The following is a 19,277-nucleotide window of genomic DNA, read 5'->3' as shown; positions in this document are numbered from 1 at the left end:
GTTCAACAAGACTCACTGCCTCCCCAAAGGGTGGCCACACGTCCCTCTTAGGTTCAGTAGTGCAACAACTCTATGTAAATGAGTTCAGCAACTCAGATGAAAGGGGCCATTCCTTGAACACCACCATCTCCAAGAGGTCCCCCAAGGTGAAATATGATAATGTATAGAGTATGACAACTGTTCTTCAAAGCTTGTTTTGTAGTTAAAAATCTCACATTGGAAAGACTTTCCAGGCCCAGGTGGCTTCATGAGTAAGAGCAAACTGAGAATTTGAAGATGAACTCTTATAAGTTTCATACAACCCCTCTCAGGAAACAGGAGGTAAAATCAAACAGATTTCTCAGTTTTCTCAGCAAGGGCAGAATTATTCTTATTAAAATTAACAGCTAGACAAAACAGTACTAAAAGGGATAGCACAGGTTGGATGACAGTTTTGAAATCTATTCTTCTCTATGTTGCCACAGAGAACTCATTGCCTGGCCAGTGTCTTCTGCATTGGGTCTTTCTTGGCCACATATACTACCAGAAGGAGGGTCTGATAGCCCCAAGGGGGCATGGCCTTACAGGACAGAGTATCCATGCACCGAGGAACAGGACTACTCTGAAAGAAAGGTCACAATTGATATGACATTGATTATCTAGTTCAGTTGATTAGAACAACATTTTAATTAGCTAAGCTAACTTTATTTAAAAGGGTAAGGAAAAATATCAACATCACAGAGAAAAATTGAGAAATTTAAACCCAGCTGAAATATTAAACTTGGAAAATAAGGTTTGAAATAACATGCCATAGAAAGGATAAATAAAGGATTTAGATACAGTTAAAATCTGAGCAATGAATTGGAATATATGATTGAGAACCTCTTTAAGAAGATAAGAGGAAAAGAATAAGGAGGAAGAAAACTAGGAGATTTGGAGTACAGCACACACATCCTAACATCTACTTAATAGAAGTCCTGAAAAGAAAAAAAAATTCAAATAGGAGGAAAGGCTTAAATGAATAATAAAGACAAATGTGTAAGAAGCACAGAAAAAATGCTACTGATTTAGAAGTTTCATTGAATGTCAAACTGAAGATAAAAAGATAAATGGAATCTGAGATAGAATGAACTGTAAGACTGTCAAAAAGAAATAAAAATATGGGGCTGGGGAGATGGCTCAGTGGCAAAACTGCTTGCCACACAGGCCTGAGGACCCAGTGACCACGTTTTCCTATGTCCACAATCTCAGCACTGCAGCGGGAGAGCCAGGCAGGTTCCCGGAGCTTATGGGACAGCCTTTTCAGACAAATTGGCAAGTTCTTCTGTGAGAAACCCTGTCTCAAAACATAAAGTGGTAGAGTAATCAAAGAAGATACCTGATGTTGACTTCTGGCCTCTATGTATACAGATGTGCACCTATATCTGCACAAGTACGCATGCCCCACCCCCCCCTCCATAAAAAAACATATTCTGAGAGATTCCAGTCACCTACAGAACAAAGTCAATGGACATTGGTCTTCTTGAAGGCAGTAGTGCAACTTGAAAAGACAACAGAAGCCAAGTGTGGTGGTGCACGCCTTTAATCCCAGCATTTGGGAGGCAGAGTCAGGTAGATCTCTGTGTTCGAGGTCAGCCAGGTCAAAACAGTGAGTTGTAGAATAATCAGGATACATAATGAGTCCCTGTCTCAGAAAAAATAAACAACAGTAGCACTACTGAACGATGGCCAGTTTTTTTTTTTTTTCATGAATTTGATGAAACATGGAGGTATAAACAAGAAAAATGGATAGGCCCATTTTCTTTGTAATTTTAGATACAAAATGTCTAAATAGAGTTAATGAAATCTGAATGTATTTAAAACTTATATTCAGGTGAAATTTTTTTCATTGATAGTACACATATGTTTAAAAGCCACTAATGTAAGTCATCTCATTAGTAAGCAGAAGCATAAAAACTATGACTTATTAAACTAACAATTGATAAAATTCATTGCAAAAACTCCTAACTTGAAGTAGATGAAAACTCTATAACTTGAGTGTTTTATACCACCAATCTTAGCGAGTACTATCTTTGTTTGTTCATGGTTAGTCAATTACGTATTTGCTTTATTTTAGAAAGCAATTACAGTCATAGAGAGGTTCAGTGAATGAGGAGTCAGGGAGGATTATGCATCCGAGGTTTTAATTGTGTTCCTTCCAAGAATGTGGACAAATCAAGGTCAGCTAACCTCACAGTCACAGATAGTTTTAGAGGTTCCAGTTAATGTGGAATATAGAAATGAAACTGTTACCCATAAATGAACAAACTACCTAAAATATTTGAGTGTGTGTATACATGCTCATGCTTGGGTATGTGGAGGCCAGAGGTCAGTATCAAACCCTGGCACCCTCTTCCTCCACCTCCCTGGTGATGGGATACAGGCTTGGGTTGCCACCCTCCATCCCCCTGTCAATGCCCTGGGTGCTGGGGATTGAAACTCAGGTCCTCATAGGCACACAGCAAGCATCACTTTACTTCTACTATCTCCCCAGCTCCACATTTACCTAAAATATTAATAGAAACAATAGATAATTACAATTAATAAGAAAGTCAGCAGGATTGCTAGATACTGGATCAATATATAAAATCAATAGTATTTTTCTGCATCAGCAATAATCAACTAGAAAATATTTTTTTAATTAGGTACAAGTCACAAAGCAATAAAAATAATAAAACTTCCAGAAATTAACCAAGAACACAGGAAAGCTATGGGAGAAGAATTTAACATTGTGAGAAACATAAGGATTATTTAAGTAAATGAAGATACCGTCTATGCATTTTCGAAGGGATAACTTACTACCATAAAAATGTCAGTTCTTCTCAATTAACTTATAACTACATTGCAATTCTAATCTAAATTTAATTTGGAGGACTTCATACCTAAATGGGATAACTCAGATGACATGACACCCATGGAAAATTAAATGCCATCAAATAACCAAGTGAACCTTGAAAACGGGAGCCAAGGAAACTTGTCTTACCATGTGCAAATGTATTAAAATTAACTCCAGATATAAACACACAATGTAGGCTTTGAGAAAAGAACCAGATGAATAAAGTGTGGAATAAAATAGATAATTCAGAGTTCAGAGACAGATTATGTGCATGTATGAACTTAATATACAGGAAAGCATCACAAATCAATGAACAGATGGCTTACTTAGTGCATGATGCTGGTAAGACTGGTTCACTTTATAAAGAAAAATGAAACAGTATCCCAACTGAATGCCACATATGAAATAGACTAAGTAAGATAATAAATCACAAAGTGAAGAGACAAGTATTGGAGAATGACTTCGGGTCTATTGGTGGGAAAAACCTTTTTACTAAGGATGTTAGAGGCTCAAGTAATACTCCCAGGAACTCTGACAGAACATGAGCAAATGACATGAACAGATAATTTATAATAAAAAGTCTAACGAACAGGGAGATATTTAAATTCAAACTTGCTGTTACTTAATGGAATTCACCAAGAACAATGAGAAATCAATCTTATTTGACTGTCAAAAATTCCAAGGGTGACCAGGCTGGATTGTGTCAAGTCATTGGGAATGATAAGTGCTCCCAGAAAACAGGGACATTCTTGTGTGTCCAGCCTATAAGCACTTAAAGTATATAGGCACATACCCTGTACCTAGCAATTCCTCTTATGGGTATACAACTTTTGCACACCTCACTGGTCCATAGATGGATACATTGAGGGTATATACTACAGCACCATTTGAGACTGTGAAAGGTTGGAGACAATTTGATGCCTGTCTTCAAGAGTGTGGAGAGGCAAATGTGATGGGTACACATCAAGTAATATTTTACAATAATTAGAAGTAAAAAGACTGATGATTCTAAAAGTGCCCAAACACAAAAATTTGTAACAAGTTATATAACCCCAAATACCTTACACACATTTAAATCACTCCATAATCAAATCAGTTCTATTAGAATATGTTTTTCAAAGGCAGGAACAAGAGGCTCCCCATTCGACATGTTGGGATGGCTGTGTATAGAAGTCAGAAAAAGAGCTGGGGCAAAAGGAAGTAAATGAGTGAATACCAAGAAGGACCTTGTTGGAGACTGATATTGATAACGCACAATAAAGTGGGCAGTTTGATTAATACAAACCTTTGGTCTGACATTTAGCTGTTCATTTGGACATGCTTGGTATGGTATATCCATAAGGTATGATTAGTGTGCTACTTCTCCATAGCCAGATCTCAGAGGAAGGCGAAGGCAGACCTCCCTCTGTGTGTGTGTGTGTGTGTGTGTGTGTGTGCCTGCCTGCCTGTCTCCCCCATTCTCTCTCCCATGCCATGATTGCTTGTTTCAGGGAAACAAAGCATCAGACTGTTTCTAAGTGGTAGAGCAGTGGGAAATCCCTCTAGCTCCTGTTTGGATAAAGGGGCACATGATGTCCTGATGTGTAGATAACTAGGTCCCCTTCCCACAGAAATTCTGTTAACCGCATGTTTTTCTAGAATCCACTGCTCATTGCATTGGAGTCTAGAATTTGCCAATTTTCATTCATTTTTTACAACCTAAAAAAAACCCTGAGTTTTATGTCAGAGGAGACCCCAGAGTTTTCCTGGAGAGCATCACAGAACAACCTGACCTGGAAGGGAGATAGCAGGGGGGCAGAGGCAGTAACAAAGAAGAAAAACACGAAAACAAAACAAACAAAACATCAGCCTCTGCATTACTCATCTCTAGCTACCTCTTCGCTTAACCTCAAGGTCAAGTCAACCCTTTTACAGTGTTCACGGTCTCCGAGGATGAGCTTTAGCACCAGTCTTGTTTGCCTTTTATAGTATTAAAAGAGACAATGAAACCGGCCTCTCAGAAGATCATTTCACCAAGTCCCTGTGGCTCTGCAGGGAATATATTTGTTTCCTCATTTAAATTCATGTCTCTAAAAGACAAGTAGACCTTGGATGAAATTTCAGGAGACAGCAAATTATAAATAATGTATCCATATTTTTTCTCTCCCATACGACTTGTATATAATTCCCCCTCGAGCCTTGTGCAAACACCAGAGACAAGAGGACAGGAAGCTATTAACATGATGGAAAGATTGGAATGGGCTCATGTTGTGTGGTATGAACATAAGAAAAGGCATCTTGATCAAAAGAGGTTTTGAGGCCAGATCTTTTCTACAATGATGATGGTGGGGAGGAACTGAGAGGAGCAGAGGAAGGGAAAACCATAATCAGGATATATTATATGAGGGAAAAAACCCCATTTTTAGTAAAAGGAAAAAATAAGAAAAATATCATTATTGTTTATTATTATTAGTTATTATTATTGGCATCTCAACTGTTTCCCAGACCATTAGATAAGCACCTGCTTGAGTGACTTTTTGATCTTGGTCACCCCAGGACAAGGTGAGTATTTGTCAGTGATGAAGGCTACTTTGAAGGTAAATTTTAAACTCTGATGTCCATCAGAGAAGGCATAGAAAACCCTCACACAGTCAGTACATCCTCAGAATAGGATGCTAAGTGGAAAATGCAGATACTGTCCATTAAGTTGAGAAGGATGCTGGGAGCATAAAGGAAATTAGCCTCTAACTCCTTCAGCCCTGGTGTACTGTCATGTAGACTTTCAGCTTTCCCCAGACTTGCTCAGCAGGATCAGTTCATGCCCATGGGGTCTAGACAAGCAGCCTTTTCATTCTTGGATTGGGTAAATATATCTGCTTCCCACTTTGGCTACTTTCCCTTTCTGGTACTTTCTCCACCCCCACCTTTAGAAAGCAAATGCACTTGTATTCTTCTTGGATAAAATTTCCTCTTGGCAAGGGGCAGGGACTGGGGCAAAAAGCAAGCAATTATTAATATGAACTGGCCAGTGACAATGCAGTCCAGTATAATATACCCAGGAAGATTTGTACTGTGGTGGCAAACAGAACCTGACATTAGAGAGAGACTTTGGCCTTGATACTCTGCAAGCTGTACATCTTTATAGCATCCCTGCATAGGGTATTAAGAATCTTAGTTCTCTTCTTCAGTTTTGTTTTATCACGAGACTTCAACTTCTGCACTCTGAACCTGAGATTTAACTCTTCAGTTCATCTATCATATCTGTATATACCAGGCTTTGTACATGGGACTTGGACATGCATTATTTCTTGCCCAAGAAATTTTTACTTAGCATCTAGTTGTTTCAGTGTGTTCTGATAAATCTCCAAAACAAAACCAGCAGGGTTTGAGATGCATCAGTGACTTAAATTTCAGCTTTCCATTAAAACTGTAACTTCCAAACATGGATACTCTTTTGCTATATATTAGGCGATAATGGTGAGTCCATTGCTGGTACCCTAAACTCTATATGGGGTGAGTAGCTCAGTTGGTAGTTATATTCATTGCATAGAAGTTGGGCTCTTCAGTTTCCTCCTTTTTTGTTTCTGAGTGGACACTGGCTATGTTTAAGGAGCCCATTGTCACCTGGAGTTGTGCAAAAATAACAAACCAACCTAAATAGATACCAACAGTCACCTGAACTGCCCATCAAACCAAGCCATCAGCCAGCTTCCTCTTCAGATTTCCAAGTCAGTTGTCAATTACCTAATTTAATCCTCCCAAGGTCTTGGCTAGATCTGGAGTCCCACATCCAAACTATTGCATCTAAGACAAGGCAGTGATGGTCACAGAAATGGTTATATTTCTCAGTCCAGAGGGATCTGGAAAGGAGCTGCAGCTGTAGATACCACAGAAATTTCAGACGTTTGACACACTGCTCACTACTGCCAGCTGTGACATTAGCAGGAGGGGAATGAAAAGCTCATACAACACTGAGCATTTTGGATGACAAAATGATTCCTTTAACCCAATAAACATGCAAAACGGGAGCTCTGTGCATCTGCTAGTTGCATTCTTTTTATGGCGAAAAAAATTCTTAATTCAGCAGAAAACTCTTCCCAATGGATCTTTAAGTGGAGGCTCAATAAGGGACCCTTTAATTAACCTATGAAAGTGCAGGATGAGTTTGAATAAGAGGTGACACCCTAGTTCTTAATAAGGTATCTTTGAAACAGCAAAATAAACTTCAGCCTCAGAAGAGACATCAAGTGTTCTCTAGGTTCCACTTGGTAAGGATATGTCACGGATTCATGTCTTGTTGTGTGATCAGTTCATTTCTATTTTCCCATTAAAATATTTGCTCTTGACTCATGAACTCATTGAAGACACTCTTTAAAGTATTGAAAAGTATAAACACAAGAGAAAGGGACTCATTCACTATTTCACTATCCAACAGTGACTTTGAAGTATTTGATCAACTCTTTGCTTTGTCATCTAGAATGAGTAGATTGAGAGAAGGGAAGGGGTGAAGGGGGTAGCACTTTCTGTTGCTTTTTTGAGAAGGAAGGGCAGACTCTGGGACATGGAGGAGGGCCCAGTCAACCTGGTACTCTGAAATTCAGGAAGCCTGTGTTTAGGGGTGAGTGATATGCTCATATTAGCCCCACTGATGGACACACCCTCATCCCTAAAAGGTGAGAGTCAAAAGTCTGGGCTGGGTGGGCAGGTACACATCACAAACTATAAAGGGATGCCATGGAGGTAGCAGAGAGGACTATTAACAGTTTAGATCCCAGGGCTGGACTATCTGGGGTCAAATCTCAGCTAACTTCAATGTCATAGGATCTTGGATGAGTTATCTCATCTCTATTGTACCCTACTTTCTTTGTCTAATATATATATATATATATATATATATAAAATCTATAGGACAGAGGCTATTATTGCGAAGGTGAAATTAAATACTGTTAAATAATGCATGTAATGTGTTTAGGACAGTGCTTGCCAGAAAGTCATGTAAGTCTTTGATTTCTAAAAGCCTTCTCTTTTTCTTTTCTGTGGAGCCAGGAATCAAACCTAGGACCATAACATATTAGGTAAAAGTATTCTATTAAGCCACACTCCTATTCCTAGGCTTTTCTTTTTATCTATCTATCTACCTACCTACCTATCTATCTATCTATCTATCTATCTATCTATCTATCTATCTATCTATCTATCTATCCATTCTTGTGGAGCTGGGGATTGAATCTGGGACTGCATACATGCTAAGAAAACATTCTGCCTCTGAGCTATCTACTAGCTTATATTCCTGCCCTTTAAAATGGTCTTTTCAGTGGTTTTAAAGATTGAGTGAATATGCAAAAGTACTTTGTGCTCTTGAAGGTGTGAGGGCTTATGAGGGTTCAGTACTGAAGGTTTCCTCTGTTATGTTTACTAGAAGTGTCGATGAGGACAGGCATCAGGGGAAGGAGAGAGAGAAAGAAGGAAGAATTTTTCTAGAAAAACAGGCAGGAAATGGAACAAGAAGCAACCTGGCGTCTCTGCTTGGTACCCTTAGTTGGTCCACATGGACCACAGATTTGGGCTGATGTTTCTGTGATAACCTCAGTGGTGGGGATTTTCTGGCAGGGTCTTGGGAAAGGGGTAGGAAAAAAGAAGAAGCTGAGAGCTTTTAATAGGTTCCTTCCAGGCTAAGGCTCAACAGAGGTGCTGAGGAGGCAGACGCCATGGAGGGAGAAGAAGGCATCAAAGTGACTCCTCCGAGTCCCTCACCTGTGGTGAAGACAGTAGAGGTGAGGCTGCTCCGTGTGGCATCCTGAGCTGCCTGCAGGAGCACTGTGTAGTCAGTGTTCTCTGACAGGCCCTCCAGTCGGATCCAGGTGTCCTCAGCATCCACAATCAGCTCCTGCAGAGAGCCAGAATAGAGGCAGCTGGAGAGAACAGGCAACTTGCAATCTGGGACAGTAGGGAAGCTGGGTCAGCAATGCTGTCCTCTCCATCCCACAGGAAGGAGAGAACTGGCCAGCTCCTATCTCACAAATGCACATGGGATAAATTTAGGTACCTGGATTATTGAGCCAGTGGCTTCGGACTTCACTGGGCTTGCTGTGGAGTAGAAGCAGCTGAGGAAGCAGAGATCCTAGGCCTCCCTACTACCATCAACTAGACCTGCTCTACTTAACACTTGTTCTCTGGATTTGGTGTCTATATACAACTTTTACTTTTAAAAGGGTCCTACCACAAGGGAAGGTTTGCCAACTAGTTCTTTGGTGGATTGTTTAGACCAATGACATAAAACCAAAATTGATTATCTCCTTACTGTAGGCTACATAGATGGTACTTTTATAATTCTTATCAAGGCATAAAGGCCTCCCGGGTTTATTATCTGGCTCATGTTTGCTTGGCTCTGGGAGCAAGAAATCATTCTGATAACACAGGATTAGGAGTTTGTCATGTTTTGCACCATGATACTCAGAGCACCACCACAGCTAGTGATGATCCAGAGAGGACACTGACCCTGAGAGAGGGCTAGTACTTTACTGCAGTGTGGGCAGAGAGCGATAGCAAAGCCACAACTTGATATTTCCTGGCCTGTAAACCTGGGCTCTCTCCTCAATTGCAGGCTGTGTATCCATCATCTGGAACCTCATTGGTTGCCTGTGAATTGGTTCCTTCTCCATCCCTGCAATTTCCATGGGTCATTCCACTGATCGGGTTCCACATGGCCTCACGTGGAAGTAATGGTTTTTCCCCTTTCCAGCTAATGCTTACCTTGCGGCTTCCGTCAGTGGACTTGTATGTCAAGACATAGTTTTCAATCTCTGCTCTGGGTGGCTGCCAGGAGATCAGTGCGCTTTGCCTGGTGACTTCGCTGGCTGTCAGGTTGGTGGGAGGATCCAGGACTGCAAAGAGAAAATGCTAGGGTGTCCCTATCTCTCCAGCTCTTCCTTGTTCAATTTTAGGCATGGTAGTCTTGCTCACGGGACTGTTCCCATGCTGACTCTAGTTCTGGCTTGGATGGGAGCATAAAGGGTGTTATTATCCTCTTCAAAGCTACTCCCACCCCCACAAGCAGGACTTTGAGCTGAGGCATGCATCTTCCAATACAATTCTTTATGCTTAGGCTCCTGAACCCATTCAACCTCTATCTGCTTGAATTTGTAACCATCTTGTATCTTCTCTTGTCCTAATGTTCTTCTGGTCATGATTTTACCCAGCAGCTCCCCACTACCATATCAAGCTTTCCAATACTGGTCAGAGTTTCCTGTACCAGATACAGCCTTAGTCCCAGATTTTTCTTGTATGGCTCTGCTATTGTCACAGAGATCCTGAGTGTAGAAACAGAAGTGCTAATTGCATGGACCACATTCAGCCGAAACATGCTCAGATCACTAAAACCTATAGCTTATTACTTATTCCATACAAGGAAGCATCATTTTTTGGTTCCACATAATCCTCCAGGTATGATACCAGCCAAGCAGGAGCCTATACTCACGGGTAGAGAAGTTGGTGGCGATAGTGCCACTCATGAGCGGCCCACTGGTGGCATACATGGTGACGGTATAGTGGGTACTAGGAAGCAGGTCAACAAGCTGGAATTCTTCGTTGACTCCATCCACCAGGATGGTCTCTCCAGCAACTGAAATCAGATCCATGCAGATAAGGAAAGACCCACCATATCCAAAGGCACTTCCCATGGACTCAGTACCCAAGGATTCTGGGGGAAACCACAGGTTATGGAGCTTATTGCCCCATACAAGGATCCCCTTCCATCTTTTTGTTTTTGTTTTTTATTTTTCAGAAAGAGTGTTCTGTATATGGAGGCCGAATCGTGTCTCTACCTTCTACTCAGGCCTCTGCAATGGAGTAAGAAGAGCCCTTGTTTATCTGTTTGTTCACTTTTTCCTATCAAGTGCTCCCTCCTTTATAGTGAGAAAATTTAGCCCCCATCTCTCATTACATTTATATGATAATTCTAAAGTTTCCATAGCCCTGACTGCTTCTCTCTGGACAAGAAAGATTGTCAGGGTCTTTGCTGAAGTGCAAATCTTGGGAGACAATTGATAACAAGAATTGGTGCTGCTGACCAATACTATAAACAGGATCAGCCTGCTTCTGTGCCTGTCATTTGTATTATTCCAGGCTGTAGGACAGCCATGCATCATTGCCGCTACACGCTGATTTATTAACAATCAATGAGTTTGTTTATCACCACTGCCTTGGTGGATCATTCTGACCTGTGGGCAGAGTTTTGCCTTTATTTCTATCATCTTTCACTTTGGTTGAGTTTTGGACCACAGTTTCAGTTTATTAAAACATTTTAAATGTGGATTCGATCAATCACAGTTTTGTTTTATATACAAATTTTGTAAGCACGTCTTCTTGGGGCTCATTCAAGCTGTTACTAAAACTGTTCATTAGATCAGAGCCAAGCCCTCTGTTAGACAATTAGAGTATTTCTGAATCATTCAGCATTTAACAAAGTTTATTAGGCACATCTCCAAACTAGGTCAGACCTGATGTCTATACTAAACTATACTTAAATGCTCATCTCTTTCCAAATATGGGAAGGCTGTACATTTCCTCAGGATTCCCTTGTCATTTTTACTTTCTCTGAAATCTTGTTCCTTTCTTTGTCTCTGTATCCTGATTCTAAATTGTGATGGCCCATTGGGTATAGCTCACTGTGCTCTGTCTTGCGTAGTTCATGCCACAGCTCATGTCAAGCTGTATTTGCTTCTCTGCATCATCACTAGAGGTGAGTTCCATAAAGATAAGAACTCAAGCATTGCTTCTCAACTTTTCTAGGCTTAGTGAGTACGTAGCCCATGGGAGGTTATCAAAAGTGTTTGCTGAGTGAATGGATGTGAATGGAGAGGATGGAGCTGTGTGCCTTGTCACTCCCTGTGAACAGATGTGCTGCCTTAGGAGAGTGGGGAATACTTTGTCAGAAAAGATAGGGCTACAGCTAAGACCTGAAAGACAGGCTTTTTAGGTTGACTCTTGGGGAGAGAAGTTCCTGGCTGAGAAAATGGCACATGGGCAAATGCATAGAGACTTGAAAAGGCTTTAAAAAGCATGCTGATTTAAGAAATGCTGGCTCATGATACACACTGAGGGACAGCAGGAGTTGAGAGGGGCTGCGTAAGAACGTAGAGGGGTTGGGATGTATCCATGGTGTCTCACTTTGAGAAGGATTATGCAATCAGCTATTGTTCCTATCTCAAACTCATGGTTTATCATGTACTTTTCCATTTTAATTAAGGACTAAATGGTATTAAGCTTTCTAATGCTTTGCTGAGATACAATTGTGCTAATATGGTTGCAAAGCAAAACAAATAGAAATCAACAAGGAAACTTTGTGAACCTTCGCTGGTACATAGTAATGACTAATGCCTTTTCCATTTTGTTTGATAGTGTGTGCTAGTTTTCATTTCCCCAACTTTGATGACAAATTATTCTTTGCAGCTTGTAGAACTGGCTTTCTCTTCCATCTCTGAAAGTCAAGCCGTCTGCCTGCCTTCTGTTCTCTGGTATCTTTGTTCCCTAGATTCCTGAATATAACCCACAAAAATTCTGTGATCACATGTTTAATTTTGGCCAAGAAATAATTTCCCTAAGCCTAGATATTTGGAATGTGTTTCTGTTTTGCTTTGAGCTTCTCTATCCAAATAGTGTAAGGGGAATAAGCATGATGAAAATAGCATTGATATTCAAATTTTTGTGTTGATTCAAACTTTTGGGCTGGATGTAGGTAGGAAAGACCAATACAACAGAAACACTGCTTAGCAGTTCTAAATCAATTGTCACCTATTGATGTGGTTTGAAAGAAAATGGCCCCCAAAAGGAGTGGCATTATTAGGAGGTGTGGCCTTGTTGGAGGAAGTGTGTCATTGTAGGGGCAAGCTTTGAGGTCTCATATATGCTCAAGATACTACCCAGTGAGACAGACCACTTCCTGTTGCCTGTGAGTCAAGGTATAAAAGCTTTAAGCTTCTGTTCAAGCACTATGGCTGCCTGCCTGCTGCCTTGCTTCCCACCATGATGATAATGGACTAAAGCTCTGAAAATGTAAGCCACCCCAATTAAATGTTTTTCTTTTATAAGAGTTGTCACCATCATGGTGTCTCTTCCCAGCAATAGAAACCCTAACTAAGACACCTGTTAACATGTTATCTGTGGCAAGTTTGAACTGATGACTTTAGTATTTTTCTTGCTCTGTAAACATCTAGAACAGTAAGTAGTTCTTAACCTTCCTAATGCTTCAGTCCTTTAATACAGTTCCTCATGTTGTGGTGACTCCCAGCTATAAAATTATTTTCACTGCTACTTCATAACTGTAATTTTCTACTGTTATGAGTTGTAATATAAATATCTATGTTGTTTGATGGTCTTAGGCAGCCCCTACGAAAGGGTTGTTTCATCTCCAAAGAGGTCACGACCCACAGGTTGAGAACTGCTGATGTAGAAAATTCTTCCTTATCTGCAGCCCTTTGTTGAAAATCTTAGCTCAGTTCTGAGTTTCATCTTCCTAACATTAGCTCTGATTTTGTGTTTGTTCTTGGTTGCTTGCCTTTCTTGAGGCTTTCAGACTGAGCTGGTGTGACTTTCACCACCAACTGTTTACAAGGGTTGGGGGATGGTATCTTGAAGATGTTATAGTGCTTGAGGGCTACACAATTTCCCTAACCTAAGGTAATTTCTGATTTGACTCTCAGATGGCAAAAATGAATTACTTCTTCACTTCCATTCTGGCTTGCAGCTCCAGTCTACACCCTCCCACTCCCACCTGCAGGGACTCACTTGCAAAGTGTGTGAGGACAATGACATAGTTCTCCACTTCACCCATGGGTGCTTTCCATTGAAGCAGGGCTTCTGTAGGGGTGATGTTGGTAGCAACCAGATCCACAGGGCTATCCATGGCTGAAACAGAAAAGCAGAACATCAGGTTAAAGAAAGAGCAGCTGCAGGGTAGAAGTACCACAAACCATCGGAATTTTCCCATGTGGTGCACATCTGTCACTCATCTGGATAAAACAATGGACTGGAGACTGACTCTTTTTCTCTCTGTCTGGCTCCATTCATCTCTTACTTCTCCCTTTTTCTTCTACCTTTCAAATATCCACTTATCTCCCAATTGCCCCAAGTCCTTTCAAATTAATTCATTAATTTATTTTGTGCAGAATTTTTTGACACGTTCAATGGGAAGTGGAAAATTCAAAATACTCTGTTGTAAGTTAGATATTTCACTGGAGATGGCATGAAGAACCTATTGAAGATGTTATGATTGTTTAGTTACTGGGATAATTCTGCTTTTCAGGCTGCTTGTTCTTTCACACATGCAAGGGTGACCTTTGTGGAAAGATCTCTGTGAACCTCGGGAAGTGTGGTAAAAGTGCAGGGGCACCCCACACCAGGAACTCCGTCACAGAGTTATGTCCACTTCCTGAATTCTTTTATCACCATTCATAAGCTTCAGTCTAGACTATCTTCAGGGCATCCTTTGTGTTGCATAGAGAGCCAGGGCAATTCACTCAAGCTTAGGGAAGCCAAGATTGCCTGTCAGGGGAAAAAAGTTTGCTTGTGAATGGATTATGATTTTACTCACCCATGCTGTAACTCTTGGGTTTACTTATGTGCTTCCTTTTCATAAAGGAGGAATTTATTTATAAAGTAGATGTTATTATAACAATTTAACTGTCAGTTCTACCTGAGTCATACAATTTATGTTTGAGAACCAAAATCCACTGTTAGTCTACTCCTGTTCTTTAATTAAGTGAGCTGTATTTGGTGTTTTTTTCCTCTCTCTTCTTTTTGCTTATGTTCCTCATCATACAGTAAAAATAAAACACTCTCATAATGTAATGTTTTGAATTTTATCTATAATATGTGCTTTCAAAAACTTCTTAAAATACTGCTCTTACTAAAGTATAGTTGGGTGATTTCTGAGATGTGGATGATCTTTTGAAGATATTCTCATTTCTAAAAATTTTAAGAACATTGTGACTGCTTTCTGAGAACAGGCCAGTTCCAGGAAGTTGAAGGAGGGCCATGTGGCTTAGTGTGCTGCTGAGTTTCTGCTTTTGAGATGTCTGCTGCCTGTGGCCCAGAATCCCAGGAGTTAGCTTTGGCCCTAGTCACAGCTCTCTTATCTTGGGAACGAGATGTTCTAGAAATCCATTTTATGATGTTCAATGAGAAAATATGGCAGAATTTTCAGGAGGGCAGAAAGGGGGCTTTCTTGGCTCAGTGGACATTACTTCTGGTCAACATTTACTAACCAGATGCTTTAATGATCACAGATAATTAGAGGATCAGGGCCAGACTGAGTGATAAAACACAGCTAGTGCATCTACAGTCACAGACCTGAAGAAGGGAGACTCGGAAAGGTTAGCATACTCTGTGCTGTCCTGAGAAGGCTACTTTATGTTTCAGAAAGATGTTTTGGCCACTGTGTAAAGAGATGCTGTTTTGGTGCTTGTGAGAGTATCTACAAAGCAGTGAGGAATTCTTAGGCACATTTCCCTCCTTCAGGAAACACCATCTCCAGGGAAATTAAGCAGTGCTGGGAAATCCAGGTGTTCTCTTAACGAGGCAGGCGGAATGTTTTCCTACATGTAATAGAAACTATGCCTTAACTAGAAGGTCTATTCTGGATGTTGAGGATAGACACTGATGGTTGTGCCTTCTAGTGACATCTATAGCAAATCCTTGCTGATTCTGCCGATATACTTGCTTGAGGACCAGAGAAGAAAGACTAGCAGAGCTGCTGAAAGGAAGCTCTGTACCCAGGCTTATCCAAAGAGCTAGTTTTCTGAAGAAGGTATGGAAGGGGAATTCTGTTCCCACTTTTCAATGTTACAAGCTGTTCTGTCTCCCCAACTTTCCTTCCTCTGGAGCTCCTTCTGTGAATGGGCTTGTGGACACAGAACTCTTGGATCTGATTAGACAGCCAATAGGAAAACAAGGACTATACAGTGTTCCTGTTTGTGTAAGGATTCTACACGTGATCAACCTCACCTCCATTGCCTTCATATACGTGAAAGACTTAGAACCTTTTTCCTGGAGCTAAAGCAAAGGCAAAGGGTGGCTGTATTAGATGAATAATCTCATCCCCCAATTTCCTGTAACTGGAATAACAACTCTTCCCTGAGGTTCTCCCACCCTGAAAGCCTTAAAGATTCAAATATCTGCTCTGGAATGCATCCCTACCATGCGTCTTTGAAAGGGCACTCTTTATAGCGGAAATTCCATGGAAATTCCTAACCTGAACCAGCAAGACTACTCAAGTGTGACTCATTAAACTCCTATAATTAGACAGCACAGTCTGGGGAGAGAACTCACAACTTGTCCTGCAGGGCACAGTGAGTCAGAGGAGGCCAAGGAACCTGATATCCGGCTGTATGAACTGGAATAATTTCACCCCGCTTCCTGTGTTTGTTTCAAACCTGCTCCTCATGTCCTGACCTGACACTCAACAAGAAAGCCATGTTTACCTGTGTGTACAAGAGTGCAGATGCGTTCACTCTCCTCCCTGCCTCGCACACTGTTGAGACTTATTTCATATTCAGTAGCTGGATGCAGCCTGGTGATGGTGAACTCTGTCACAGTGTTGGGCACCACGGAGCTGTCCAGCCGTCCCACTAAGGAAGAACAAAATCCATCATTAAAAGTTCAACAGCTCTCTCATCAGTGGGTCCATGGCTCAGTGTACATTGGGACAGTGGGTCATGAAGTGCAGATGGATGTGGGCTCAGCATGCAATAGGGAAGGCAGATCAATAATTCATAAGATGGTAATGGTGGAGCTTAAAAAAATCTTATATGCTGGCCTCACTCTTTCATTTTATGGGCTTCTTAGAACAAAAGTAAATGAATTATTTACTATGTCAGTTTCTATCAGACTGGTCTTCTCTTAGGTGACCATATCAAGGCAGTGTAGTGGGCAGAGCTGCAAAAAGTGCTTATGCAGCTCAGAGAAAGGTCAACTGGAAAACTGTCCTACCCCGGCTGGAAGTGGGTATGTCTTCCAGGCTGTTAACAATGCCTCACACACCAGCAAGAGCTGGCAGTATGCAGGCAAGGTCTCAGCCAACTTCTCTGACTCACACATTGGCGGCAATGGCAGAATTAGGATCATATCACTGTGGATCCCTCCAGGGCTCCATCTGGCTCTGCTGGATCTTTATCCATTTCCTGGATTCTAGTCTTAGACTGTATGCTCAGGAGAGTACATGTAGCCCTAGCTGTAGGGGAAGTCTTTTAGGGTTCACTATTTCTCATTGCACAGCCTAGCTAATGGTGTCCAGTTGCTTCCACTGGTGAAGTATCTGGCTTTCTTGGTAATGTAATCAAGCCATTTTGATAGGAGTTGGTGAACTCATGGTTTTCCAGTTGTTCTTCACTGACACACTCTCATTTTGAGGGAGTGTGCCACAGAAAAGGGCCAATGTCCTGCAGATATGACAGTACCCCCAAATTAATCTCCACCCAGCTTCAAACCTCATTTATGTTTGAGAAATAAAATCATTTCATTACCTTGTGTGGGTCGATATGATACTCGGTAGTAATCAAAAGGTGCAACGGGAGAGCTCCAGGAAACCATCACTGAATCCTTAGTCACATTGCTAATTGTAATGTTTTTGGGGGGATCAATTCCTACAAAGATCAGGGAGTTGTGGGAAAAAGACAGAAGCACAGTTTGAAAACAGAATTTCTATTCCTAGTTTTGCCTTGATCCACTAGTGTCCCATAGGCAGGTACAGCCCTACATAACTAGTAGCACATCCCTAACAAGATGGCCAGTGTGATGTCACACCTGAAACATTGGGGCCATGACCAAAGTCAGTTATGCACATTCTAACAACGGGAAGCTAAGTTGGCAAGATCTGTGCTTCTCTGCAACAATTACTATCTATCTAGACCACCTAAAACTTCCTTTTAAGTCCCTGTAATTTATTTCAAGTAGGGAATTACATAGTTATCTTCTCTGAGGGACACTTTTCTTGGAAAGATCCAATGCTGCTACTATCCTTTTTTTTTTAATTTTTTTTTTTTTTTTTTTTTTTTTTTTTTTTGCAGCCACCTTTGGTTCAATTGGGGAAAACTGCCTATTAACTGAAGAGGGATTTCAGAGCACAAATCCCAAACAAATATACTTTCCTAAGTTGTATTTTACTTAGGGTGCATACTTAAATTGTGGAGTTGAATCAGCTGATTGTTTAATACACTTTTTCAATTTGTGAGTTCTTGTCAGTTGATAGGGAACTACCTAAACACAGGTGTTCTTATGTATACACATATCACATTTGGGATTGCATTTGCAAATGATCGAATGGAAATGACCCAATTCATCTTAGAGCACTGTGTTTTCCAAACAATGTGCAAATCAACCCCAGTCTTTGAGTGCCAGGTCACCACATAGTTGCATGCTAGTTTTGTGTTGATTCTGAGGAAGATTCACTTATCAGGTAGTCAAGAGATGGCTCTCCAGAACAGAAACATCATCTTTTCACTTAGAAGGATTCCTTTGGAGACTAGCTTTTTCCAGAGATTTTTTCTTAGGCTGGTAGATCTAGGACCAATGCATTTACGACTTAAGCCCTCAGAACATTGAGTCTATCCTACTTTCCAAATGGGAGTTTCTCGTTGTATGCTTCTTATGCAGCCCTGGAAGAAGTAGCTGCTTCAGAACAACTCACAGAGGCCTGTTAGCCATAAACTCAGTTTGCTATTCCTTGAATGTTTCCCTTTTTAAAATTGCATTGGCTTATCAAAGGCTACTGTGAGAAGAACCCCCTTCACCAACCTTTCCAACCTCACCTGTAGTGATGGAACCCACTATGGGCTCAGAGGTTACTGTCCCATGGACAGCTACAAGGTTCACTATATATTCAGTGGCTGGCTGTAGACCCATCAGGACAGCATGCCTCTTGGTGGCATCCAAGAGGACCTCCATCATCTCTTCCTCCTCATCCCTGGGGCTGTAGTTCAGAATGAGTCTGTCTGCTGGGGGAGATGGGTCACTCCAGGTGATGTTGACACTGGAGGAGGTCACATGAGAAAAGTGCAAATGGGAGATAGGGCGGAAGCCTGCAAAGTAGAGAAGATTGGCGGCCCTGAAACACGCGTGTGGCAGTAGGTCGTTGGGCAGAAGAGATCCTTGACTTCCTTCTTTGCTACTGAGGGCTACACTCACACCTGCTGTCTCAGAGGGCCCACCTCCCCACACTCCAGTCCCGCCTAGTCGATTCTTCCCAAGCCATATACTGAACAGTCAATTCTAAGAAAACTAGAAGCACATCTGTGAAATATTCATAATACTGATCCAGGATTTAAAAACCTCTAGCTTGGAAGAAAAAAGGTGACATAGAGCTTTAGCATTCCCATTGATTTAATGCAGGAAGGGCAAGGTGGGGCCAGATCAACTACTGTGTCCAGGCTGTAAAAAAATCAGACATAGC

The 19,277-nt window shown here is 41.2% G+C and overlaps 1 protein-coding gene across 3 annotated transcripts in view; it reads right to left on the bottom strand.

Moving 5' to 3' along the window:
- Tnr (tenascin R) overlaps positions 1-19,277 on the bottom strand; it is a 407,740-nt gene that overhangs the window by 20,468 nt on the left and 367,995 nt on the right. For all 3 annotated transcript variants that reach the window (XM_042258389.2, XM_076547793.1, XM_042258395.2), the window contains 7 exons: positions 18,637-18,906; positions 17,353-17,472; positions 16,312-16,458; positions 13,619-13,738; positions 10,311-10,454; positions 9,587-9,717; positions 8,588-8,720 (listed from right to left, as the gene is read on the bottom strand). In XM_042258389.2, the coding sequence (XP_042114323.2) occupies positions 8,588-8,720; positions 9,587-9,717; positions 10,311-10,454; positions 13,619-13,738; positions 16,312-16,458; positions 17,353-17,472; positions 18,637-18,906 (1,065 nt within the window). The remainder of the gene's footprint in view (positions 1-8,587; positions 8,721-9,586; positions 9,718-10,310; positions 10,455-13,618; positions 13,739-16,311; positions 16,459-17,352; positions 17,473-18,636; positions 18,907-19,277) is intronic.

The sequence above is a fragment of the Peromyscus maniculatus genome, chromosome 11 (assembly GCF_049852395.1).
Source record: "Peromyscus maniculatus bairdii isolate BWxNUB_F1_BW_parent chromosome 11, HU_Pman_BW_mat_3.1, whole genome shotgun sequence".
Lineage (NCBI taxonomy): Eukaryota > Metazoa > Chordata > Mammalia > Rodentia > Cricetidae > Peromyscus > Peromyscus maniculatus.
Note: the sequence above shows the minus strand (reverse complement) of the source record. Positions and strands in the feature narration are given on the sequence as shown.